This window comes from Petaurus breviceps, unplaced genomic scaffold (assembly GCF_028583685.1).
Source record: "Petaurus breviceps papuanus isolate PSGF00001 unplaced genomic scaffold, PetGlider_PUasm1.0 37, whole genome shotgun sequence".
Taxonomy (NCBI): Eukaryota; Metazoa; Chordata; class Mammalia; order Diprotodontia; family Petauridae; genus Petaurus; species Petaurus breviceps.
This window is the reverse complement of record NW_027186296.1, coordinates 95981848-96009167: the sequence shown is the minus strand read 5'-3', so window position 1 is coordinate 96009167 and position 27320 is coordinate 95981848. Positions and strand designations below refer to the sequence as shown.

The window sequence follows — 27320 nt, the reverse complement described above, 5'->3', positions numbered from 1 at the left end:
ATCCATTTTGCATTTTATAATGCTCTGTACCTCTTGTTTGGTCATAAAATCTTCCCTTCTCTATGAATCTGACAGGTAAACTATTCCTTGCTCTCCTAGATTGTTTACAGTATCAACCTTTATACCTAGATTGTGCACCCATTTCGACTTGATTTTGGTATATGGGTGTTAGATATTGGACTATGCCCAGTTTCTGCCATACTATATTTCAGTTTTCCCAGCAGTTTTTGTCAAATAGTGAGTTCTTATCCCCAAAACTGGGGTCTTTGGGTTTATCAAACAGTAGATTACTGTAGTCATTGACTGCTGAGTCTCGTGTACCCAGTCTATTCCATTGATCCGCTACTGTGTTCCTCAGCCAGTACCAAGTAGTTTTGATGACTGCTGCTTTATAATACAGATTAAAATCTGGTGTGGCTGGGCCACTTTCCCTAGCATTTCTTTTCACTAATTCCCTTGATATTCTGGACCTTTTGTTCTTCCAAATGAATTTCGTTACTATTTTTTCTAGCTCTATAAAGTAATTTTTTGGTAGATTGATTGGTATAGCACTAAAAATGTAATTTAATTTAGGTAAAATTGTCATTTTTATTATATTAGCTTGACCTAGCCACAAGCAACTGATGTTTTTCCAGTTAGTTAGATCTGACTTTATTTGTGTGGAAAGTGTTTTTGTAATTGTGTTCTTATAGGTCCTGGGTTTGTTTTGGCAGGTAGATTCCCAAATATTTTATAATGTCTACAGTAACTTTAAATGGAATTTCTCTTTCTATCTCCTGCTGTTGGATTTTGTTAGAAGTGCATAGGAGTAGGGGCAGCTAGGTGGTGCAGTGAATAGAGCACCAGCCTGGAGTCAGGAGGACCTGGGTTCGGATTCGGCCTCAGACACTTAACACACGCAAAAAAACTGGCTGTGTGACTTTGGGTAAGTCACTTAACCCCAATTGCCCTCCAAAAAAAAAATACATACATATATATATATATATATATGTATATATATATATATATATGTATAGGAATGCCGAGGATTTGTGTGGGTTTGTTTTATATCCTGCAACTTTGCCAAATTTATTTGTTATCTCAACTAGTTTTTCATTTGATTCTCTAGGATCCTCTAAGTATATCATCATATCATCTGCAAAGAGTGATAGCTTAGGCTCTTCTTTGTCTAATTTGATTCCTTCAGTTTCTTTTTCTACTTTTTTCTACTTTTGCTACTGCTAACATTTCTAGTACCAAATTGAATAAGAGGGGTGATAGTGGACATCCTTGTTTCACCCCTGATCTTATTGGAAATACTTCTAGCTTATCCCCATTACATATAATACTTGCTGATGGTTTTAGATAGATGCTACTTATTATTTTAAGGAAGACTCCATTTATTCCTATACTTTCTAGTGTTTTTAATAGGAATAGGTGTTGTGTTTTGTCAAAAGCCTTAATATATATTTCCTTTAAAGAATCTTTACTTCTTCTTTCCTTACATTTAACATAGAACTTTATCTTACTAGGCACAAATGGAAACTACTGGTCTGGAATTGTCACAACAATACTCCTGGTTTTGAACAAATATTTCCAAAGCCTATATACATTAATGGAACTAAAATCCACACATTCATAGATGTATTTTTTGCATGCTCTTCTGGTATACCTGTCTTGAAATCAGCACAAGTGTGAAGGGAACCACAAGAGACGTTCTTGTCCAGATAGAATTTCACAGATACTTCAAAGGAGCTTACCATGCCTAGACTACTGTACTAGTCATAAGGGGAAATGTAGAAATGGTTAAAACGTCGTAAGATCTAATTGCAAGATGGACTAATAGGTAGACTGCTGTCATTGTTGAGGCAGATCTAGGTGTTTGATATTTATTATTTGTCAAACCAAGTAACCCAGAATAATTCTGAAGCTTAGTTTCATCTTGGTAAGATTAGGTTATTCACAGGGCTATTGTAAGGATGTGAAGTATAGAATTTTTACCCCCTCAGCTTTATACATAAAGAAACTAAGACCTAGGTATACTTGCTTGGGGGTCACACAGGGTAGTGAGTTACCAAAGAATTTGAAATCAAATCCATTCTCTCTCCACTCTACCACAAGATAGATAGCCTTTATTATCTCTATATAACAGAATACAAATTCCATAGCATGGCATTTAAGTCATATGTTTCCAGTGTACCTTTCTACATTATTTCATATTATTCCCCTTTCATGCGTGCTACATTCCAGTCAAACTGGACTCCTTTGCTGTTCCTCAACTTGACATTTTCTCCTGCCTCTGCATTCATAACATCCATCACCATAACTAAAATGCTCTTTTTCCTGAGATCGGTCTCTCAGAATCCTTAGCTTCCTTCAAGTCTCATTTTGGATATAACCTTTTCCAAATAAGCTCAGTGGTTAGTTTCTTCTCCAGATTACTTTGTAGTATACTTTTCTATGTATGCATTGTGTCCTCCCCATAGAATGTAAGCTCCTTGAGGTCAGGGACTATTTAATTTTTGTCTTTGCAAACCTAGTGCTGGGCCTGGAGTCAAATCAGGCTTAGATACTTATTAGCTGTGTGATCCTGACCAAGTCACTTAACCCATTTGCTTCAGTTTCATCATCTATAAAATAGAGAAAGTGATAGCACTCAGGGTTATTGTGAAGATCAAATGAGATGATTAGAGTGCTTGGCCCAGCACCTGCTGCATAGATGTTGGTCATCATTGTTATTATTATCTTATTCATGCATACTTACTCAGTGTATATTGAATTGAAGTATAAGATACAGTGATGTGAGTATGCCCTCCAAAAAGACTGTATGTAGTATGTTTCTTGAAGTTCAATCTATTCTGGAGAGTTTATTTAGAGGCCAAGAATTTTCATAGAATGGTCTTCAAGAACTTAGTAAGTATATCATAACAGCCTTGCTTCTTCCAATTAATGCTTCCTTGAAGTAGGACATACTCTTTGGAGGTTGTGGATTTCCCTTCATTGAGAGCTTTTTAGGCAAAGGCTGAATGACTACTTGTTGGGTATGTTTTCTAGGAGATGGTTTTTTTGTTATGATTTGGACTAGGTATTCACAGATATATGGTCCAGCTTCAATTCTGTGAATTCTACTGTGGGAGAAGAGGAACAGGGAAGGCTTTGTGGAAGAAGCAACATTTAAGTAAGGTCTTGAAAGATTGTAGTATTTCACCAGCAAAAATTTGGGGTTAAGGCCATTCTTAGCCTGTGGGATGACAGGAGCAAAAGTACAAATGTAGAGATATAGAAGCTACCTGCGGTCAGTGAGTAATTAAACTAAATTATAAAATTAGTAATGGGATATTAGCATAGGATGAGATTTTTTAAAAGGTGATAATCTGGCAGATTATGAACAGTCTTGAATATCAGACTAAGAAGTTTTGAATCTTTGTTCCATCTGAATGGAAAACTTCCCAAGCAATTCCCTTTGTTTAAAAAAAAAAAAAACAACTTTAAAAAATAATCTCTAGGAACAGTTTCTTTAATTTCCCAATATGAAACATTATCTTACAGCTTACAAAACTTAGATGTTTCTTTGAATGAGTTTGTAAAACATTTAATAACTATTTGTAAATATTACCTTAATTCGTGAAATGCTGTAACCATCTAATTTAGTTTTAATTACTGTATTTCTGTTGAGGATTCTAAGGAAAGTTTCTCTTCTCTTTAGTCAATGATGCCTGTCAAGGTTGATGTAAAATATAATGACTGCTCCTTCCCCCCATTCCTAATTCCCTAAAAATTCCTAATTCCTAATATCCACAGATAGTTATGAATACCAGTGGTTTTCTAGTTGTTTAAAAAGCTTAATGTAGGGGTGGCCAGGTAGCACTGTGAATAAGAGCACTGTCCCCAGTGTTGGGATGACCTGGGGGTCGAATCTGGGCTCAGACACTTGGTACCCACCCAGAAACACCTGGCCATGTAACCTTTTACTTAACCCCAATTGCTTAAAAAAAAAAAAAGCTTAATGTGATAGTACTGCAAATTTGTGGTGGGTTTTTACTAGGTTATATCCCTGAAAATTTTTGACCAGAAGCCCCTGAGTAATCTATTACACATCTTATTGAATTGAATTGGAGCTTTTTTTTTTTAATTAAACACTAGTTCTGAACAGGCCTCTTATGATGATTTTTGAGGGTTAGTCTGTGAATAATATTTTTTGTGTTGGATGGCAACCAGGTACTTTATGGCATTTGTGTACTCTGTACTGAATAGAAGCTTTATTGGATGTAGCTTTTATCACAAGTAATGAAGAGAATCTTAGAATTAATTTCTTAGGGTAAAAAAAAATGTTGGTACATGTTTCTTTGAAAGATATTTTATCTAAGCTGGAACACTTGTAATAGAATTCATAGTGTTGTGAGAAGAACTTGATATTCAAGAATTGATCTGTTAAACAATTTTCTTTTCATTTAGACAACTTTTGCTATTCTAGATATTTTCTGAGGGACTTATTTTTTGGCACCTTTATGTTACTAGCAATAGCCGTATGGAGGGTGTCCTGACAATGATTATAAAGTTTCAAAATTAAATACAGTTTTAAGCTTTGATAACTTAAAATTGCACTAAGACTTTCATGAACCCTGTATTTCTGTTTTATTGGGAAGTTTGTAACGTACTATACTCATCTCACAAAGATTCAGTTCCTAATAAAAGACATAGTTTTTAAAACCCCAAACCCTTCCAGCATTTGACTTTTACCATTACTTACCACATTGTACCTGTTTTCTTTTAGCTCTTTGGGGAGGGAGGGAAGTGTCTGAACTTAATGATTTAATTGGTAAAAGGAACTTCTGATGAGCCAGTCTTCTACCTATGCTGATTAGCAACTGTTCTTAGATATGTATTGCCTTAGAATTGCCTGAGGGCAATGGAGAAGTTAAGGTTCACTGCAGTCAGAGGGAAGACTTGAATTCAGGGCTTTCATCTTAAACTCAGAGCACCTAAAAGTTCTTTCTTTAATAGAAATGGAGATAAGTTTTAACTAACTATGGCTTAAAATAGCATTACTATTTTCTGAGATTGGGGGGATCTTTTACTTTGAAAAAATTGTAGGGGCAGTGTGATTGTGTGTGGTGTGTATTTTTTTAAATTTATGTATAAAATAATGTTTGTGATCATTGGAGTAGAAAGAGAGGGTAGGGGAACAAAACCTTACTTTAGCTTCTGTCTAGATTCATATTCCTTCCAGCCATTTCCTTAGGATATCAGGGGCCTACACAACATAAGCATCTTGTTATTTACCCTGCCACTGCATATAAGCAGCTGAGGGGATGGAGTGCCAGGCCTGAAGTCAGGAAGACATGAGTTTAAATTCAGCCTCTCGCACCTAATAGCTGTGTGATCCTGGGCAAGTCCCTTAACTCTGTTTTTCTCAGTTTCCTCATCTGTAAAATGAGCTAGAGAAGAAAATGACAAACTGGTATTACTCCCAAGAAAACTCCAAATGGAGCCACAAAAAGTTGGATACAAGTGAACAGCAGCAGTTGTGCATATATCACTCCTTCACCACTTTTCCGCCTCTTACTCTTAATCTGTAAGCAATTAACGAATTGGTACTACCACTGGAATTAGGGAACAGTAGCCTCCTTCCCTGTGTCTCCACTTACAATCCCAGTGACTGCCAAAACCAAAGTTCTTTCCCTGGCTATCGTTCCCCAGAAAGTGTCCTTGTCCCTACTAAAATTCTCACAGCATTCTGGGCATCTTTGCTACATTCTGTTTTGTTCCATACTTACTTATGTGTTTTATATTCGCCTGCTCCTGGAGGGTAGTGACAGTATTATTCATCTTTGGCAGCCTACCACATGACTTAACACACTTAAGTTAGTCAAGTATTTAAATTTAGTAGTAGAGGAGAACTTTTAATGATAACTTTTTTCCTTTTAACGTTTACTTTGATATAGAGTTTGCCTTTCAAACGAAATAAACTCCCAAACTCCATATTTCATTTAATTTTTCTTTTTTTCCCTCCTTTCACAGAGTGGGTTCAGATGGCACCAGCTTTATTTTCTAAGTTCATCCCAAACATACTCCCACCTGCAGTGGAATCAGAGCTTCAGCAATATGCAGCTCAAGATCAGAAACTCCAGAGAGACCTTTTACAGAATGGATTTGCAAGGTATATTGGATTATGCTTCAGTACCAACTCTTACAAGCTAGGAGCTGCAGCCACAACTCAGTATAAGGAAGACCTTTTTAGTAGTTTGATCAATGTTAACATGGGTTGCCACAAGATAGGAGAACATTTATAGCATTAAAATGAATGGATTCCATGGCAGGGTTATTTAAGAAATTTTATTGCATTATGTGAAGTTCTGTAGCAGAGGTTCTTTATCTGGAGTCCATGAATATGCTTTTTAAATAGCGTAATGACTGTATTTCAGTGTAATTGGCTTCCTTTATAATTCTTTGTGTTTCATTTTTTGCATATAAAAAATTCCAAGAAGGGATCTGTAGGCTTAACCAAATTTTTAAAGTGGTTCATGTCACAAAAAAGTTCAAAAACTCTTGTTTTAGAGGTTTCCTAGAGGAGGGATTCCTAGAGGAGAAGACACATTTTTACCTATACAGCCTTCATGCTGCCCCCACTCCCAAATTGTAAAAATTGGGGATGGGACATAATTGCTTTTGGACCTTTGCATTTCTAATTAGACAACATTTTAATCAAATTGAGTTATATAAAATACAGTTTTATTAGTCCTAAACTGACAAGGCATGCATAAAGAATGTTTTGTTTTTTGTGTTTTTTTGTCTTTTTGGAGGGGGGAAGGCAGGGCAGTTGGGGTTAAGTGACTTGCCCAAGGTCACACATCTAGTAAGTGTTAAATGTATGAGGCCGGATTTGAACTCAGGTTCTCTTGATTCCAGGGCTGGTGCTCTATTCACTGTGCTGCCTAGTTGCCCCAAGAGTGATTTTTTTTTTAAAGGGTATTTATATGTTTTTATTTTTCCCTGAAAAATTTTCCTTTAGAATTTTCAGAAAATTTTTTACTTCTAGTTTACCATACCTTATTATTTCTTAAACATATTTCTTGAATGACATACACCCCTTTTGCCAAAGTGCCATACAGTACTGCATTTAAGTTGAAATAGATGAAAAATATCTGAATTTTGACATCTATTGAAAAAATTGAAGATTTCCCTAGTATATTACAAAACCAGACTTGGCAATCCTTTAGTGGGAATGAAGATGCTTGAATACTTCTTTTTAAAAGAATAATTGCATACAGGGTATTAAACCCCAGAAAGGAGCTGCCCTCTCCTGGCTCCTTTCTTTAGGGTTGCAGATGAACATACTTTTGCTGTTGGGGACATCTCAGAGGTTCTTGTGTTGACCTGAGTCTTTGGGGTAACCTTGGCTGAGATAACTGCTTTTTCAAATCTACCGTTACATATATTTTACCTTTAGTGATGAATATTAAATATGATCGTATTCTCTTTATTAATACAATGTTTTATATGGAGCTGTTCAGACTCTTGTATTCCTTTGTAAATGAAGATATTATTGATGGCTATACCTCCATTTGTAGGTGCCTGGAGGGGGGAAGCCTGGCAGTGGGGTGGGGGGATAAGGAGAAAGGACCAAACTCTCACATTGTTTGTGAGTACATTGTGTTTCATGTTGCTTCTTCACATTGTCAATTTATGTAGATGGGCAAGGTAAAGCCTCACTGCTTAGCTGCAAGTGAGTGGCATGAGTTGACGGCAATATTGCCCCATCTTTTATCCCTCTAGTGGCCACGATTCAAAGAGGAGTTACTCTCACTTTGGTTCATTGTCAAATAAAGCTGTCTCTGTCTCATTATATAGCAAATTATAGGTTAGTGATGTGGGAGACATTTCTTAATCATCTGTCTCTACCATCAGACTAGCTGATTAAAAGCAAAGGCCATCATAAACATCAAATTATTAAAAAAAAAAAAGGATAAAGAGAAAATATCACATGTTATCCTTCTGTTTAAAAAAGTTGTTGACTCTGAAAAATGGCAACCAAATGAACATCATTAGCTTTTATTATTTAGCTTTACCACCACTACTATTTCTTAGTTAAGTTTAACTTATGTAACTTAAGTTGTCACAACATGGAGTCTGAAGAGTCCCTAAATCACCTAAATTGGTAAACTCTTAGTCTCCTTGTCAGTGGAGATGGGGAACAGTCAAGGATTTTTAATGCAAGTTTGTTTTTAAATACAAGATTGTTTAATTCACCAAACACTTGCAAACCATAGTGATGATTTTCTCCAGATACTCTTTTTTGTGGATGACATTGTTTAGATTGAGTCAGGTCCCTAAGGCTACCTCAGTGTGGTCCACAGCCCCTAAAAAGATAAATCAGCTTGGTAACATGCACAGGAAAAGTAAAGTGGATGATGGGAGAATGCATACTATCCAGATTATGACATGCAGTTGGATGGAACGGCTCAATTTTAGTCTATCTCTATCATTGCATTTACCTGGAGTATTGCATGTGGACAGTGAGCTGGACCTAAAATTGAATAGAAGAAGAATGAACTGGATTACTTTTGGGAAGTTACCAGCACTTGGGTCCTAGACTACTTTCTGAAACACAAACTAATCTTTTTAATATCTATATTCTCCTGGTGATGATACAGATTTGGTGTTTATTGATACAGATTATAGCTTATCTCTAAAGAATCTCAATTGATTGGGTAGTTAAAAGGAGGAGCAAGTTATGTGTAAAGAGGGTGAAGCGGTTTACCTATAATATGCATATAAGAAGTAGTGTAAAAGGACTTGGGTGAAAAAGAACTGAGCTAATCATTAGAGGAAAAACAACTGATTAGCTTAGGTATCCATGAAAGATTAAGCCCTAAAGCAGAGGCTGAAGTGCTTTAGATAGATCGTCTTGTGGAGAACTTCTGGGAAGACATGGACAGGAGAGATAGGATGAAAAGGCAAGCAAGCATTGCCATTTGTACTGGTAGAAAGAGTGCCCATATGAAATCACAAACGCCTTAATCTGAAATTAGTCTTTTCAGATGCTGGGGGGAGGAAATCTAGATTTCTTCATTCAAAAATGTTTTTATTATTACTTTTTTAACATCATATTCATTTCTGTCTCACCCCCTTCCCATCAAAGCATTTCTTCAAACAGAATAAAAAAGGAAGGGGAATAAAGAAGTCAGCAAAACCACACATCAGCTGTGTTGCATTACTGTATTAAGGCATTTGGGCTTTCTTATTTGTCACGGTCTGTTGGAATACCTGTGACTCCTAAGTTGTCTCTGTCTGCTACTCTGAAGTCTTGCAGAGGTGGGGTTGTAATGGGGAAGTGCTAACCAGGGCTTGGACCCAGTAAGAGGAGAGAATGCTTTTACCCTGCTATAATCATTCCTCCTCACTCCACTAGGCAGAATCACTGTTTGCTTACCTTTGTGAGTTGTGGGCATAAAAGACGAGGTATGGAGCAGAGCCTTGGCAGCAGCCTGGATCCTAATATACGTGGGCCTCAGGCACAAGCCTGTGAATTGGTTTGTGCCTTCCTGCCAGCAGCATGATGGCAGATGTGAGGTATTAATTCATAAAGATTTTACCTTTTGGGAATTCTCTCTTTGACTTATGTGTTTTGCTATAATTGCTTTCTCTGAAATCTTTTATTTCAACTGAAAACTTTTTTGGAGGTTTCAAAGAATTAAAGTGGTTGAGAGAAAGACAGCTATCTTGCATGACCCAGCAATATTTGTATTTGTTTTTTAAAGATCATCTTAAAATTGTGTGCCTTCTAGGTTAAATATTCTCTTAAAAGCACTTAGATGTTTCTAAGTTTCCATCAATGTGGGTGTTTGTTCCACTCGTGCAGAATACTCTGCTGGGGTCTACCTTAAATCTCTACAGTGACGAGCCCACCCATTGTGCTTAGGGAGTCTTCCTTTGTATCTCTTGATATTGCATAGATACCAATGGAGCAGGAAGCAGGCCATCAGTTAGCCTTCTACTTGTGCTGTGTGACCAACCCTCACTTCTTTTCTGGTTAGTTATGTCTGGCTGCTTTTGCTACATCCTTTCTGGCTTCTTTTACTTCATTTTTTCCTCCTGCATAGTTCCCTCTTGGTATTTTTTTTGCAGTCTGTGTATGCTGGTCATGTACAATGTCATTGACCTTTGGGTGACTTTTTTTTTTTTTAAAGCAATTGGGGTTAAGTAACTTGCTCAAGGTTACACGGCCAGTTATTTCTGGGTGGGTGCTAAGTATCTGAGTGCGGATTCGATCCCCAGGTCATCCCGACACTGGGGCCGGTGCTCTTACTCACTGTGCTACCTGGCCGCCCCATTTGGGTGACTCTTAACTTGAATTCTTTGGAGACTATGATACTTTATATCCCTTCGCCATATGGTAGCAACTGTAGATGTTAAAAATAAAGCCCTTTCTTTCCAATAGACACTTGGGGTGAAAGTGAAGCAGTTTTGCAACATGGTGGATGGGAGGAGGGAGGAAATAAACATTGATTAAGTACCTACTATGTGCCAGACACTGTGCTAAGAGCTTTATAATTACTGTCTTATTTGATACTCACAAGAACCCTGGAAGATGGTGGGTATTATTATTCTCCCCATTTTATAGTTGAGGAAGTAACTTGCCCAGGATCACATATCTAGTAACTGTCTGAAGCTGGATTTGAACTCAGATCTTCGTGACTTCAAGCTCAGTGCCTCATCTGTTGCAGCATCTGGTTGCAAAGCTGCAGTACAACTTTTCTATTGTTATTTAATTCTGAGCCCTTTATAATTTTCCTTCTATAATATCTGTGTACCATTTCTCACTGCTTTTCATTCATTCACCCACTGATCATAATTTTCTACCATCCTACTCTGTGAAGTTTTTTGAGTTTATAAAAACTCAGGACTTCTATCACTTTGACAAGGAAATCAAGTGTTTACCAGTTGAGATGGTTTCTAGGTTGTTTTAATTTACTGATTTAGTATTTTAATTTCTTTAGGAAATGGTGATAATCTTTTATCCCATTTTTCACTTTTGTACATAAACAGCCTATTTCAGGTTAGGTCAGAATTGTGTCACATGCCATGTCTTATTGTCCTCTTAATTTTATATTGATTTTGATGTTTCCTCTAACTAGTCAGTGGTCAGACTATATAGAGAGTTAATTTAGAAGTGCATCCACATCAGTAACCAGTCACTTTCTTTCAGTAAAATATAATTTTATTTTATTTTCCAATATTATTTGGACGATTGCCATGTTTACAGCACCTTCATGATTTTCTTCTCTAAAAAAATACTCTTGCCATACAGGTGTGAGTCTTCTGTGTGTTGTGTGTGTGAAGAAAGTGAAGAAGATAGGAAGTTTATTAGGGGGATGAGACACATTTTGATAACTATCTTATATATTTTTATATAAGATTAACCATTAGAGAAGTATACCAACAAAGTCCTATGGGGGAGATCTGGGGGAATGTTTCTACTGACTAGGAGTGTCAAGATGGTCTAGAGGCTGGTATGCATGATTAGGAACTAGGGCAAATCAGGTTAGGGCACTGATTCTTTTCAGTGTCAACCAAACAATAATTATTTGTTAAAAATGTGCTATTAAAGGCAGCTTTTGAGTATGTTCTGTATGCCTTTGGTCTTCCTCATTTTTTAATTTAAAACTGTGCTTTTTAGATTTTTTTGTTTTAATCCCTAATATCCAGTCATGAAATAAAGTTACAAAGTATATGAAGAGGCTTAGAAGCTTTTTCCTATAATTTTTTTTTACTTCATTGGTCTCTGCAACAGGTGATGATACATAAATGGCCCTTATTTTCATGTTGGTTCCTTTTTTATATATATCAGCTTTCCTAGTATCTTGTGAACGCTTTCTTGCTTTTGGATGCGTGAGTAAAAATACAACCAGCTCCTCAGTTTGCCTCTTTAAGGAGAATCCATGCTCCTTAATTCCATTTAGATGAGGTTTCCTTTTGTCTCCTATTATCTTTTATAATGGGAATGTCAAGATTGATATAGTTTAGTTTATGTTTTTATGTCTACTCTTTGGTCACTGGATTATTGGCTTATGTACCAGTGCTTTAGTATTTATAAATGGCCTAAAGTAAGTTTGTTTTTTAACCTTGGCACCAGTAATTTTTTTTAACCATTTGATAACTACATTTTAATATCATTGGTTTCTTTTGTAATCTTAGGTATTTATATATTTAGGAACACTTTTCTGAGAAGGGAATATGTAGGTTATTGCCAAAGAAGTCCAGTACTCACAAAAAGGATAAGAACCTAGCCCCTAGGCTAAAAACTATTTATTCTAACCATGAAGCTGTTTCTACCACTAAATGGTGGCCTATATGGAACTGAGAATCACTTTTACTATTTTAAACATTTTTTGTTTTTTTTTATTTGAACTATGAGGAAGGTAGTAGTATAAGATTGTAGTTATACCATTCATTAAATACCTTTGGGTACTGTGCTCTCTGATGGGGAAATGAAGACCAGAAGGACAGTCACTGTCCTCAAGTCGCTTTCATTTTATTACTTCTTTGAAGAATGACTATGCTGTGTGTCAGAACAATTTATTAGGATGAGTAAATATGTAGAACCATTGTTCTAGTCCTTTAGGACAAGACTTAAGGTTTAGAGTCCTTAGGCATGGTAGGAATGCCTCATTGAATCTTTTCATGTATCAATTCTGAGTACACACAATACGAATTTAAACATATAACTGAATCATACAATTAAGACCAAATCCCTTATGTCTGTAAAAATGATTAAAAATTTTATTTTACATGGAAAAACTCCATTTTCTTTGCTCAGTCTCTGGCTGAAATTTAAGTACTAGGCAATATTCCAGGGCATAATAAGATTAAAATAGATTTTATTATAATCAAGTTAATTGTGCTTTTTGTATAATTAAATTTATGGTTTACTTTTATTGTGAGGATTAAACTTTCCTCTTAAATTATACTGACAGTGCTTTGAGTAGAACAGACAATATAAGCTCACGTCATCATATACAACTATTCCAGTCCAACTTTTTATCCTCCCACTACTATTCAGGGAGGATTTGCAGAAACCATACTTAGGCTAATGCAAGAGCCACGCTTTTACTCCTAAGAGCTTATTGATGGGTCTTATAAATTATGCTCTGTAAAACTCAGTGCCTTCTTTGATCATTTATTTGGCCAGAGCAGTTTTTGAAGAAATTGTATCCACTGATGCGAGAAGAATCAAGAATATAGTACAGTTATCTAATAATAATTCTGTTACTGGCTATTGTGATATGAGCAGTCATTTTATGGTTTATGCTCAGCCAACCACACGATTATACTGCACAGCTTTGCAAACCACTTTTTCATTTAAGATTATATTCCCATCGCATTATGTTGGGGTCTAGTACTATGCCCAAGATTTAATAGAGTGTGCCACAGAATTATACTTTGCAGTGTTTTGTCCTAATATATAAATGTTCTTGCATTCATACTCTGTTAATAGTTGCTAGTGAGCACATTCACATTTGAGCTGGGTTTTTGGTGAATTGGAAAAGATGTTTGTGAGTATAAAGAATTCTATATAGTGGCCTTGTTTTAAAACACAATTAGTATTGTGAGCCACAGTCAACTTTTCCTATTTAACTTTTTTTATTCTTCTTTACTGAAGTCAGCTTTTTAAAATTCTTTAATTGAATTGACTTTGACTGGTTTGTCATTTGAAATCAAATAATGGAAAGTAAGCTTAACTCTGAGCTTTTAAATATGTGCTCATCTTGAAAAGGTATTGAACCATCCCTGATTTACACCTGCATTTGGGGTCCTTGGAGGTGACTACCAACTACTTTTAATAGTAAATGAAAACTTCCTAATAGTGTAATGAATAGTTTAATTTTATAAAAGAAAATTAAGCCCCTTAAATGTGTTGGTCCATTTTCCTTTATGTAGTTGAATCTGAAAACTCTTACTCTATCCATGTGGTCATAAGAGATGACAGCTCTAGAGCCCCTCACAGTTTGTCTTTGGTATGGGTCAGATGGTATGTCATTGGCTGTATATGTATTTGATGGGTAGATTAGTTCAAGGGATTATGGCTTTAAGAGTTCTCCTGTGTTTATAATCTTTCTGTATCGTGTGCAGTTTTGTAGTCCCCCATGGTACCTCTTTAATGTTTTTAATTGTGTCTGTTGAGATGAAGTAATAAAAATTTTTCATGGATAGACGGAGGGTCCTTTGTGCAAAATGATTCCTGTAAATAACATCATGATAAACAGAATTTCATTTGGCTTTTAGTTAAGTATTGCTAAAAATAATTTAGAGTTTTACAAGCTCATTTATTAATATTATTTGCTAATGGAATCTTTTTTCCTGAATTGATAACATCTGGATCCAAATTACCCATTGAGTTGAGTTTAAAAAGAATGTATTTTTCTTAGAATTTTAGACCTAGAAAAGAGAACTAGATGTCTACTTTAGTTAACTTAGTATTTTTCAGATCGGAAAAATATATACATTTGGAGAGATAATTTGAAAGTAGGAAATTTATACTTGTTCTTTAATAATTCATAAATAATGACTACATGAAATGAAAATATTACTTGTCATCTTAAGCATAAAAGAGATTTCATATATTAACTAAAATGCCTGGATGAAGGCAGAGAAGAATGTGGATTATAAGTGATGCATGGGCTAGTGCTAGCTTTTGCCACTAACATGCTCTGAATTCACCAATTTTATCTTCCACATTTTCTCATCTATAAAGTGAGGAGTAAAGAAACCTGTGTCCCCATCTCTGCTGCATATGTTTTAAGGTATATTAGATAATATCTAAAATGCCCTTCCTTTTCTTGGAAGAAAGACGTTATGGTACATTAAGGTGATATTTATGAACTTTTCAAAATACTTTTAACTATTTTCTTTAGCTTCGTTATATATCTCTCTCAGGTAAGGCCCTTCGAGTGTTCATTTGACATTTGGGTAGTCAGGATTTGCCTCCATTTGTACAAGTCAGTAGCAGTGCTGGCAACCCAGTTACCTCTTATTATCTTCAAACTATATGATAGGGTTTTTTCAGGGGATAAGCAGGGGCCAGGAGGAGAAGAGGGTTGTCCCATCGCTGCCTGTTTTATAAATTCATGTTTAAAAAAAGACTTTTCTTGTCTGTCAGAACTTGATGATAAATCAAATTCAGAACATGGAAACATTGCATTATTAGACATACATTTCTTATCCCATGCAGATCTTTTAAATATTGTACAAAAACACATTCCAAAACAAAATATAAGTTGTTGTAGTCATTGTTCTTCCATTAGATATAAATAATTGAAAGTTGGATGCATTTTAAAATGCATATGATTCAAGTTTCAGGTTTGCAGCAATATTGCTTTTTATTATCATGATTTAAATCTGTTGCTTGAATTAGAACTAGTTAATCAACAAACCTTTATGTGCTAAGCAGTGGAAATACAGGGACGAAAGAGAAATGGCCCGTGTCCTCAAGGAGCTTTTCTTCTGTTGGGAAATATGTACACATATTAATATATGCCAGGTCACTGGGGAGCAGAGTCACTAGAAGGTGGAAAGATCAGCAGTGGCCTCATGTTGTTGATGACACTTCAGTTGTGTTTTAAAGAAAACTAGATATTCTGATGGATGGCAGTGCATTCTAGGAAAGGGAGACAGTCTGTGCAATGGAGTAATTAAGACTATGCCATATATGTCCTGTTACCCTTCTTACTTTTTGTTTTCCTAGAGGTGATCAGTCACGTAAGAGAGCTGGAGACGAATTAGCTTATAGTAAGTAATAACATTTTTGTTGTTATTTATAAAAGTCAAAAGTTTTGTGACCTGATACAGATACTGTTGATAACGATATGATGAAGTGTTTTAACATGGGTTCCGTTTCTTGATGAAACAGGTGTCCACATAAGGACCAACTTTTCATGAAGTTCAAACTGACTGTCCTGCAGGTAGTTTCAGTAGGGAAATTGTGTTGGTGGGGTGGTTGTGAAGAAGCTAGCATCATTCAGTTCAGAAACTGGTGAACCAGTTTCACATGCTAGCATATATTTAGTGCTATTTAATCCTACCCAGAATGTTTTTGTAAAACCCTTCCTTTGCAACAAGGGGATTTGGGAGGAGGTCTTGTGGGATAGGGTAATAGCAGCAGCCCCCTTAAGTACTGTTGAATGGTGTTCTGTGTATATAGTTGCTTAGTATTCAAATGTGTTTTTTTTTTTTTTTCAGATGGCTCATCCGCATTTGCCAGTTCCAGGGGGTACAGATAGTGAATGTGTCCTGGATGTGCTTTCATTCCTAAAAGGAGACCCTGGAGGAGCTGGGATTGTATCCAGAGCACCAGCTTGGGCCCTGCTAAGACTCAGGAGCTCTGTCGCCAAGATAAACTTGGAAGAGGAGGTTGGACTTCATGCTTGGTTTTCTAATTTTTCTTAAAAAGTCAGTTGCTGCTAAACCTGGGAATAATTTTGAGAGGTGACAATCTTTCAACAAATTGTATTCACACCTCTTCTGTGAGGAACAGGTATCTTGAGAAGCATTACTCAGTGAAAATTGGCAGCCCAAATCAGCAGCTTCCTGCAGAAGACCAGAAGAATCTTTTTTTGCACTTATTTTTTGTTCATTTGTGGACTGTTAAGTGTGTTGGTATATATCAGTTTCATATGTCAAGATATCTTTTACTTTAAAAAAATCATTACAATACAGTATTTTTTGTCCATAACCAAAACAAAATCCCCCTTTTAAAGAGTTGGTCCTTTGTTTAGCATTAGAAAGTATGTTAAAAGAGATTACTAACTCTGCTTTGTCATAAATATTCTGAAATCTCATTGGTTCACTTTTCTACTCTGTGCCTTGAGCTTTGTGCACTTTGCAACAACTAATTTCAAATTCAGATATGCTTCCTGACGATGCTCATGCTGTCATATAGAAACCCAGGAAGGCACTAACTGCTACTCAGATGGCAGGGTGCTAATTGAGGGAGGAAGATTGTTAATTTGTAGCAGATTGGTCAGATATTCCATCTGCTTTAATATGTGTATATTCATATTAGTGTTGGGGACCAACTCTTGGAGAACTTTCCATTCCCTTTATCACTTAGCCATGAATATGTCAGCTGCTGCAGGTGATGGAGGTGAGTTTTTGAACCTTAGAACCACTCCTGTGTTTCTAGGGTCGTCAGAACAGCTAGCACCTTTTGAAGTTCTGAGTTAGATTTTAAATCAAAATACAATCAGCAGTGTAGGGTTCCTGATCCATTTCTTTTTAAATGGGTAAGAAATGGTACTTGACAAAACAAAGCAGTTTGACTCTAGCTTTTGGTAGACAGAGCTCCTTGGCATGGCAGAGGTGGGGTTAGACCTACTCTGCTGTCACAAGGACCTTTCCCAGCAGAGGCAAAGGAGCATTTTCTCTTCTACACTCACAGTACTCTCTCCTGGCCAAATTCTTTTAAGTTTATTCCAGTTTGAAAGGGGGAGAAAATTGCAAGATGTGGCAGGGGAAAATATCTCTTCTTTCCCTAAGTCCAGACAGACTATATTGCTTTGTGTTACAGACTTCAGTTTTATGTGGCTATGTCAGAATAACTTTTACCTCCTCAAAAACCGCAGAGGTAGCAAAGAGGCCTTGAGAGGGATCCTTTGGGTTGGTCCACTCACTCCTGTTTTGAAGCCTTATCTCATGTAGCCTCCATAAATTCCATCTGGCTCTTTTTGGGAGGGAGTTAGGCAATAAGACACAGGGTTGAAAAGGAAGATGCAGGGGAGCAACTCATCCTTTCAAAGGAAGCCTCTCCTTTGGGAAAACTTGTTTCACTAGGAAAACAAGAATTGAAGATGTTACTGAGTTTTCCAGTTAGGATCGGTGGTTAAGGAGAACCTTCCAGTCTTATGGAGCACTTTGAGCAGGGTCCATTTAACCATCTAAGGATCTATAGGTTGTGGTAATAGATATTGAATTATTGTAAAAAAAAAAATATATATATATATATATATATATATATATATATACATATATATGTACATGTACAGGAACAAAATGTGACCTGAGAAATTGATTTCTACATCAGTAACATTCTGATTCAATTTAGAGTGTTGAAGAATTTTTTCATCATGCAGTTAGAATTTTACTTTGTTTAGTAAAAATTTGATAGCTTGTAAATAGTACACAGAACTGAAGTCTCATGTCTGAGAAGGTGGTTATAACAAATTTTCATTAGGAAGTAAACTTCAATGTCCTGCAAGAAGGAAAAACTGAACATTCCTCTTAATGTAGATGAATGCATACACATCCTAGCAGTAGTGAAAGCCTTTTTCCAAAATGTAGCATTCTTGCTTGTCCAACAGTATGTATGAACTTCCTTTGTAAGAAAAAAAAATACTGTATTATGTTGTGAATTGGCATTAAAATTTCTGTATGTTTTTGCATTATTAACTTAATGCAGAGGTATTTTTATACTGTCTTCTATGGTTTTATTATTGTGTGTGTTTTAACATAATAGATAATAGTCTACATTTAGTTCTCTAAATTTTACACTGTGATTGAAGCCAACTCCTTTCTGGGAGTTGATACTGTAAAGCCATGAGGATAAGGTAGAACAGAACTGGTAACTCTTCTAACAGCATAACTGGTTTTGATTTGTTTATTGTTCCCAGCTCCACTCCACCCCTGAAGTGAACTCATCAGTAACAGAAATACAAACTATACTTTGGAACATATTTCTGTATTAATGTTAAAATGTTTTTATTTAATTTGTTGAGTTGAACAATGTGATATAAATTTTAAGATTACATATACTGAATTCTTATTTGTAATTTCCTGGCTTGAGGTATGCTAAGTATTGGCAAAATTTGCTGCAAGATTTAAATAAATAATTGGGGTGAGGAGGGTAGAAGGTGGGATTGGGAAGTAAAGACTTATTAGGATTTCTTTGATACTGCAGAGCTCTAGGTGAGGAGTTGCCTCTTTGCCAAGGCAGGTCAGCTCCTTCTCTGTCTGAGAGTGGCCTAGAGCAGTGGTGTCAGACTCAAACGAAAATGAGCTGCGAGATTTTATCTTCGGATCCTTGTAGGACTAATATTAACTTAGAAAACCTCAAAGTAACATTATGTTCCATTATTTATTTTGTTAAGTATTTCCCAATTACATTTCAATCTGGTTTGGGCTCCACAGTGGTCCTCATGTTTGCCATAGCTAGTTTATTTCAGAGCTGTTACTCCAACCCAGGTCTTCATGATTCCAAGACTGACTCAGTTCATTACAACATGCTGACTTTATATAGACAAAAATTACCATGAAAATGTTACGTTGAAATACCTTTTGCTTATTTTTTCAGTACCACGTTATTAGAAATGTCTTGATAACCCTCCCTAATTAAACTTTGTACCCTGGATCAAAAATAATTGAAGGCAGAAGGCCTTAAAAAACCTTCAAACAGTGACATAAAAGTTTATTAAATTAGTGAATTTTTTTTCACAAAGATTACTTGTTTTAAAGATCTGCCTTAAGTTTTAAAGATTTACTTTTAGTACTAGCTTCATCTTGCTATCTTTGTGTCTCACCACTTTACCCTTACCCAGAAAAAATGTTTCTTATTTTTCTTGTAAGAGTAAAAAATGAAAATTTTGTCAGGAAATCTGAACTTACCATAAGCTTCAACCAAAAAATATTTTAAAATATTTATCTGGTGCATACTTAATTTTCTGTCAATAAGTTTTACATAATTGGTATTCTTTGTGTCATAACAGGTTTTGGAAAGGTGTGTTAAGATCAGATGAGAAGGGTGATTTTTCCTCCCTTCTCAGGAGAGTAGAGTTTATCCCTTTAGTTCTAGAACTTGATTGAATTGTAGTGCTAAGATCTAAGATCTAATTTTTTTAAAAAAATTTATGTGATACAGGCTCCTCTCTAACAATACTTTGTGAACATATGACCTTAGTAGTATAAATATGTAAGTTTTCCTATTTTATCCCATGTATGAGTCTCTTCTGTTATAGTTTTGTATGTACTTTTTAGTCCTCAAGAATACTTTGCACTTGGATGAAATAGCAGGCTCTCGTACTAACTGAACAAGGAACAAATCTCTCTCAGCTATTGCACGTAAGTCCACTGGCTTCCTTGCAAGAGGAGCAGCTGTGACTTTTAAGAAACATATTCAGCTTCTGATACTCTTTAAGCTGAATAGTAGCTTTGCTTCTAGATCTCCTACTCTTCTATTTCACTTTCTCTCCCCATTATCATATGTTCCACACAAAAAATCCCCAACCCTGTATTATTAAGATGGGCAGTATTTCCTCCTCTTGTTTACTCTGCTGCAGAGGAATTGTTTTAGTGATTATAGTGGGAGAGACATTGCCCTCCAGGCTAAAATTAAAGTATTTTGTCTAAGTGCAGTTACTATTAATAATTCTAAATGTTAGGTTATGAGTACAAACTAATCCAAGCTATTAAAAGCCTTACCATTAAAATGAAAAACACAAAATCCACATGGAACATTGGACTGATTTTTATGGTCTCTTTCTTTTGAACCTCTCAGCTTGGTCTTTAACAAAGGACAATGAGACCTAGCCTTCCAATAGCAAGCTTGAACATAAGTATACTATGTATGGCTAGTGCCTATAAGAAAACAAGACTTTTTAGTGTTAAATTAGCAATTTTTAATAAGATTTCATGTAATTGTAGGAAGAATTAGAGATTACACGAGCTCCTGGGGAAGCAGCCTTCTTTAAATCTTCATTGCTCTGGCCTCACCTTCTAGCTGTTATACATATAAAAGGACTACCTTCTCTCCTCTCCTCCCCCCCATGTAAAATTTTAAAAACACATCAGAATCCTTTTTTATATACTGTGTTGATTAAAAAATGATTCATCAACTTCTGTCTTATGTTTATTGAGTTTTCTGGAGATAATTATTTCAGTGGTTCTTCAAAGGCATATGACTAAGAGTCCTCCCTTCCTCTCCCAAGAAAAGATTTGCTAGATGATATTGTGGGTCCTTAATCCACAATTAGTCTTTGTATCTGTTCTTGGAGGACAGTAAATATATTTAATAAATCTCTTTATTTTAATTGGATGGCTTTAAGAGGATTATTAAAGAAAATGCCATATCAAGAATAAATATTTTTATGCATCACTCTTTTTTTCTCTTGCTATATATGTTGCACACGTGCTGATTTGAAATGTTTAATCTCTTTTGCTCTGACTTTTGTTTTTAAAAACCATGTACACAAACACAAAGAAATTACAATGGCTTACAATTCTGAAAAACAAGGTAGATCTGAGGTTAATAGTTTTAAAAAACCCAACTTATTACTTCTTGCTTTATTACTTTAATGTGGCAAATATATAGCCAATGCAGTAAGCCTGTGGACATTCTTCCAGAAGTATGTGCTAAGTTCAAAACAGGTAATGATTTAGTGGCATTTATTGTTTGGCCCATTAAATCAATGTTACAACAGTGGTGTTCTGATGAAATTATTAGAAATGTAGTTGCAAAGAACTGTGATTGAGAAACGGAAAGTTAGTTCACTTACATGATACCCCCTGCACCAGCCAGATCCAGGCAAGAAGCTTCCATTACTTACCTGCTAAATTATAATGATGGCATTAGAGAATCTTGTATATAATTCGTTTTGGCGGGGAAGGAGAGGACCTGGGAGGAAGAGAGGAATCTTAACATGCCTGATGCTTCACTTTACTGGGCATTCAGAAGAGACCCTGCTGTATTCCCTGAAGTTTTCCCTCAAAATTATGCCAAAACTTTGACTGTAGTGTTTTACTTCACGGTAGGTCATCAATTGTCCTTTCTGTTTCAGGGAATAATATCTTTCTTCCATGAGTATTATTATTGATGAAATAAAGCTTATAAAGCTGTTTTGAATCTTGCCATGTTGATATGACAAGTATGATACGGTTACTATATCATGGTTACAGATCTGATCATATCTTCTGAAATACGACAGATACTTGTTCAACACCTAACACGTGAACTGGTTAGACTATAATATAAGATGTTGTTCATCTTGTCCACTAATACCAAAATTTTAAGTTCTGCTTCTTTTCTACTTCATCTTCCTTTTTTTTCTCTTTTGCTACGCTTTAATCTTTACCTGCTTTTCAATTTGGAAATTTTTCTTTACAATAGTTACCTTATTCTTTAGATATTGTTCCCTTTGTTTGAAATTAAATTAAAAGCGTCTGCTATTTTTTAAAAAAAACTTGCTATGAATATTTACTTTTTTGTGTGTAATTGTCTTTTTTGAAATACTATTATATACCACATTCTCAGAATGCTAATTCCCAAAAGCTCTTCTCTTATCACTTGGGTTATTGCCTCTTCAGTTTCATCATATCCAGTCTTCTCGTACTACATATGCAGTGTATGTGTATGTAGTATACATATTATATATGATTATTTTTTATTTGGTCTAACTTTGTTTAGCCTCCCTGACCTTTATGTCTTAAGTCTTTATGTCTTAAAGTCTTATGCTTCTCCCTTATGTCTCTTTATGTGAGTTTTTAAGAAGTTTCCCTCTTCACTTACCATTTCTGTTGAGCACACATCATATTTCTGTTAGGCCCGATTTTGCCTTTCTTTTTGGATCAAAAAATGTTATTTACTCTCTGTTGGCCTATTTTTTTAATACGCCAAGGCCTTTTGAATTTTGTACTAATGTTCATTCCATTTATATTTCTTTCTAAACCTGAACTGCTTCAGCATTTTTAAAAATCTGAACTGTGTATAATCGAGCAGACTTGGTCTGTTTCTCAGTTGTACTCAAATTTTGATGTTTGCTTTCCAGCCTTAAGTCCCATGTCCTTGCCACATTTGCAGTTATTAAGCACTATACTGTGTAGGCAGCCATTCACCATGATCGTCAAAGGGTTCCAAGAAGAACCTATTTCTTCATATCTTCTATTTACCTAATAAGCTGACACCAAATTAGAGTGGTTATTTATTTCATCCAGGCAAGGTAGTTGAGACAATTAAAGCAGTTGTGCCAATGTTGCCCTTTGCACTTAAATAAAAAGGTTATTTGATTTCACTTTAATCCATTTTTACTGGGTGATGGATATAAAACAGCTTTGTTTAGAAAGCTCATATACTCTCAGCAGATGCTTATTTCCATTTCTATGGGGTTGTCTACTAAGGTTTTATATTACTTGTTAAAAATGTCCCCTCCCTCCAGCCTGTTAATTCTAATTAAAATTATATTTCAAAACTTATGCTTACTTTTTTTTTGGGGGGGTTAATTTGAAAGATAAAGGGAATACTAGTAACTGTTGAAGAACAACTTCATCCCCTTTCTCCCTCCTTATCTTGGCTAGGAATGTAGCATTCCATCAACCAACATTACCATCTTTTTTTTTTTTTTTTAACAACCCCCTTTCAATGCTCTCTGGGAAATGGAACCATCAATAGCTTTGGAAACCGAAAATTCGGCACACTGATAGTCTTTTACAGTCCATAAAGTGCTGCTTGGGAGGAAATGCTGACCTAATATATGAGTCCTTTGAGAGAGACCCTAGTTGTGCCATATATGTATCTCTTACCTCACTCTTTTGTTGGATGTGTGTTGATCAGTTCATTGTATCACATGCTTTCCCTGTATGCAGCTTCATGTTGGAATCCGCCAGTAGCGGTTAAAATGCCTTATCTGTACTCACATTGCCTTTCTTCATCCAGCCTTAATTTCCTTCTACAGATCATAGTGTCAGCAGTTCTCACTACCTCTGCTACTGCTTTCTATTTTCTTTTTTTGCACTATGTGCCTCTTTGATTTGGCATAGGAAGAACTTAATTTTTATTGTCATCTTCAGATAAAAGTGTTCCTTTCTTCTGGGCAGGGAATTGACCAATTGCAGTTTCCAAAAGAATCTTTTTATCTGGCTCAACTCTTTGGAACTTTAAAGTACTTTAATTCCCCTCTTCCCTTTCCCAAATTTAAAGTGCTTTAATTTGGAACTTTAATAACTTTTCTTTAATTCAAAGGTCCCAGATGCCCTAGACAATTGAGTGCTAGATCTCAGAACAGTGAAAGGTAGTTACAAAATACTTGCATTTCTTGGAGTATTCTTGGATTTTAAAACATAAAACCAGTCAAGTACTGAGGACCACTATGCATATCTTTCAGAGGATGAGTGTAATCTGATGCCAAAATATTGAGATTTATCTTTGTCTAGAATACACTTGTAGTTTTTAATTCTAAGAAGCTTATTAATTTCAAAATAATGTAAAGTCAAACTACTTCACTCTTCCCTTCCCACCCCCGGTCAAATGGACACCATGGTTGTCTGGTTTCAAAAGGCCTTTAATTCCTTACCTAAAGCAGTGAGAAGTCTGTTGACATTACTGCTTTGCCCAAGTAAGCATTTTTCCCCTTTATTTTTTATGTAGTATTTTATTTTTTCCCAATTACATGTAAGGACAATTTTTAACATTCAGTTTTCTAAAATGTTGAATTCTAGATTTTCTCCTCACCTCCCCCCTCCCTAAGATAGTAAGCAATTTGATACAGGTTTTATATATATATATATATGCAATTATGTAAAACATTTCCGTATTCATGTTGTGAAAAGACACAGACCCAAAGGGGAAAAATACATGACAGACATAGTTAAAAATATGCTCTGAATTGCATTGACTTTATCAGTTCTTTTCCTGAATGTGGATAGCATTTTTCTTTATGAATCCTTTTGAATTGTCTTAGATGAGTGTATTGCTGAGAATAGCTTAAAGTCATTTATAGTTGGTCATCGTATAATATTGGTGTTACTTGCATCAGTTCACGTTCACATAAGTCCAGATTTTTTGAAAAACATCTGCTTGTCATTTCTTACAGCACAATAGTATTCTATCACAGCTATATATCCGGCATTCCCTCAATTGCTAATTCTTTGCCACCACAAAAAGAGCTGCTATAAATATTTTTGTACAAATTGGTCTCACTTCTCTTTAAAAATCTCTTTGGGATATAGATCTAGTAGTGGTATTGCTGGATCAAAGTTTGATTAACCTTTGGGCCTAATTCCAAAATTGTTCTTCAGAATGGTAGAATTGGTTCACAAATTCAGTAACAGCACATTAGTGTCCTAATTTTCCCACATCCTCGCCAGCATTTGTCATTTTCTTTTTCTTGTCATATTAGCCAACATGATAGGTATGAGGTGGTAACTCAAGAGTTGTTATAATTTGCATTTCTCTAGTAGTGATTTAGAGCATTTTTTTCATATGATTATTGATAGATAACTGATTTCTTTATCTGAAAACTGCCTCTTCATTTCCTTTGACCATTTACCCATTGGGGAATGACTTAAATTATAAATTTTATTCTATTCAGTTCTCTTTATACTTGAGAAATGAGGCCTTTATCTGAAACACTTTCTGTCGTAAAGATTGTTTCCCAACTTTCTTGAGCATTTTTAACAAATGGTATTTCAATCAATAAGTGAATAAAGGAGTCATAAGAGTAAATAACCAATAACTTTTGAAGTTTACTAAACCAGAGATATGCTGCTTGTCTAAGACAAGACAAACTTCCAAAGACTTTTCCATAAAAGGGTCTGTAGAGGAAATAGTGTTAGAATTTCTTTTCTGGAAACATAAGGGTGTCAGGGTCCTCTATATGGGCTTGTATAAATAAGCCTTCTTTGGAGATCTGGGCTATACAGTTCCAGCTATGCCATTATTCATGTGACCTTTAGGTAAGACATTTCTCCTGTCTGATCTTCCATCTTTTTAAAGTTCCTTCTAGCCTAACCTTTGATTTTGTAAGATCATTAGGGATATGGGCAGCTGAATAGAGCTGCAATGAATAGAGCACCAGCCCTGGAGTCTGGAGGACCTGAGTTCAAGTCTGGCCTCAGACACTTAACACAATTACTAGCCATGTGACTTTGGGCAAGGCACTTAACCCCAATTGCTCTCCAAAAAAACAAAAAACCCAGGGATACTGAAAACAAGTCATTATGATTTTTATTATTTTTAATTAGAAATGTTACTTGCGTTTATCTCAAAGCTGTTATAATGATCTAATGAAATGAGACTTCATGTAAAGTGTCATAATGTATCATTTATGCCAGATTGACAGCATCCTTTATAAAGAAAAGTAAAATGATGTAGGGTTTCCACATAGTTTTTCTCTTCAGAATGTAACTGGCAATGAGAGACTTTGCTTTACCATATCTCCTTTCCATATACTTTGACCGGGGCTGGGAAGGGACACACTGGTAAAGCTATATATAAAGATCCTTGCTGGTTGCATATTGACTTAGTTTAATGTTATCTATGTTTTACTGTGTTTTTATTTTGTTAACATCTGGTTCGGCAGCACTCCAGAGTGTTGATGGCATGCATGAGACTGGATATGTGTTTGACAACTCTGATTTATCCCAGTCTGTCCCAATGCTCTGGGTTTAGGGGGCTGTACCAGGCTCTAAATGATTGCCTTTGACACCTTGTGGTGGGAATATTGGGAGGTGGGGTAGGAAACAATTAGAGGCTACCCCTGTTGGTAAGTGATAGATGTCTCCTCAGTGTACTCCTGGAACCTAATTTAGCGCCGGGCAACAGGGGATGAATGATTGCTGATATGTTTTCCCTTTGTACCTTTCCCCCATCCCTACCAAAAAAAAAAAGCCTCCAAGACTATGATTTGGGAAAGGGAAGAGGGGAAAAAAATGACTCAAATTAGAAGCATAGGCTTTGCTAGAATTTGACAAAAAAATTACCATATTTTGGTAATTTGCACTTGAATTTTTTTGAAATCATAGAAATCGTAAAAGAAAACCTAGAAGGGATACTTGGGAGTATGCTTCGATGATGAGATAAGAAAGAAATGGTGATATGCAGTTAATGTGCTTCTCTACATCGGAGAAGCAGCAGTACTGAAGTAAGCAAACATTTCCCTACATCTCCTATGTCCCAGTTCCTTTGAGTGAACAGCAGAAATGATTCTACATAGCAGTGAAGACTGATGTCCTGAGAGCCTTCACCCACCCCCAACTCTTCTTTAGGCCAAAGAGCCTCATTTCTTAAGACAGCTCTGGATCTAGCAACTATTATGTACCAGGCACTATACTAGATGCTGGGGACTCACAAAGTAAAACAGTCCCTGCTTCTCAGGAATCTACATTTTAATGAAGGAAACAGTACATTTAAATATATACCTTATAACTATATAGTTAACGCAAATGAATACAAAGTAAAATACAGTAATTTGGGAGGGGGAGGACACTAGCAGTTGTGGGAATTGGGAAGGGCTTCATGCAGAAGATGGTTCTTGAGCTGCATCTTGGGGGGGGGACTCGAGAGATAAAGAGGGGAGTACATT

General features: G+C 35.8%; 1 protein-coding gene across 5 annotated transcripts in view; it reads left to right on the top strand.

Moving 5' to 3' along the window:
• Positions 1 to 27320, top strand: part of CACUL1 (CDK2 associated cullin domain 1) — a 113093-nt gene that overhangs the window by 68905 nt on the left and 16868 nt on the right. For 2 of the 5 annotated variants that reach the window (XM_069099061.1, XM_069099064.1), the window contains exons 7-10: positions 6001 to 6139; positions 15725 to 15768; positions 15890 to 15941; positions 16219 to 22205. In XM_069099061.1, coding sequence (XP_068955162.1) covers positions 6001 to 6139; positions 15725 to 15768; positions 15890 to 15918 — 212 coding nt within the window. In that variant the 3' untranslated portion in view covers positions 15919 to 15941; positions 16219 to 22205. Of the gene's footprint in view, positions 1 to 6000; positions 6140 to 15724; positions 15769 to 15889; positions 15942 to 16218; positions 22206 to 27320 lie in introns of those variants that run through there. The other 3 variants (XM_069099060.1, XM_069099063.1, XM_069099062.1) reach the window with 2 other exon arrangements.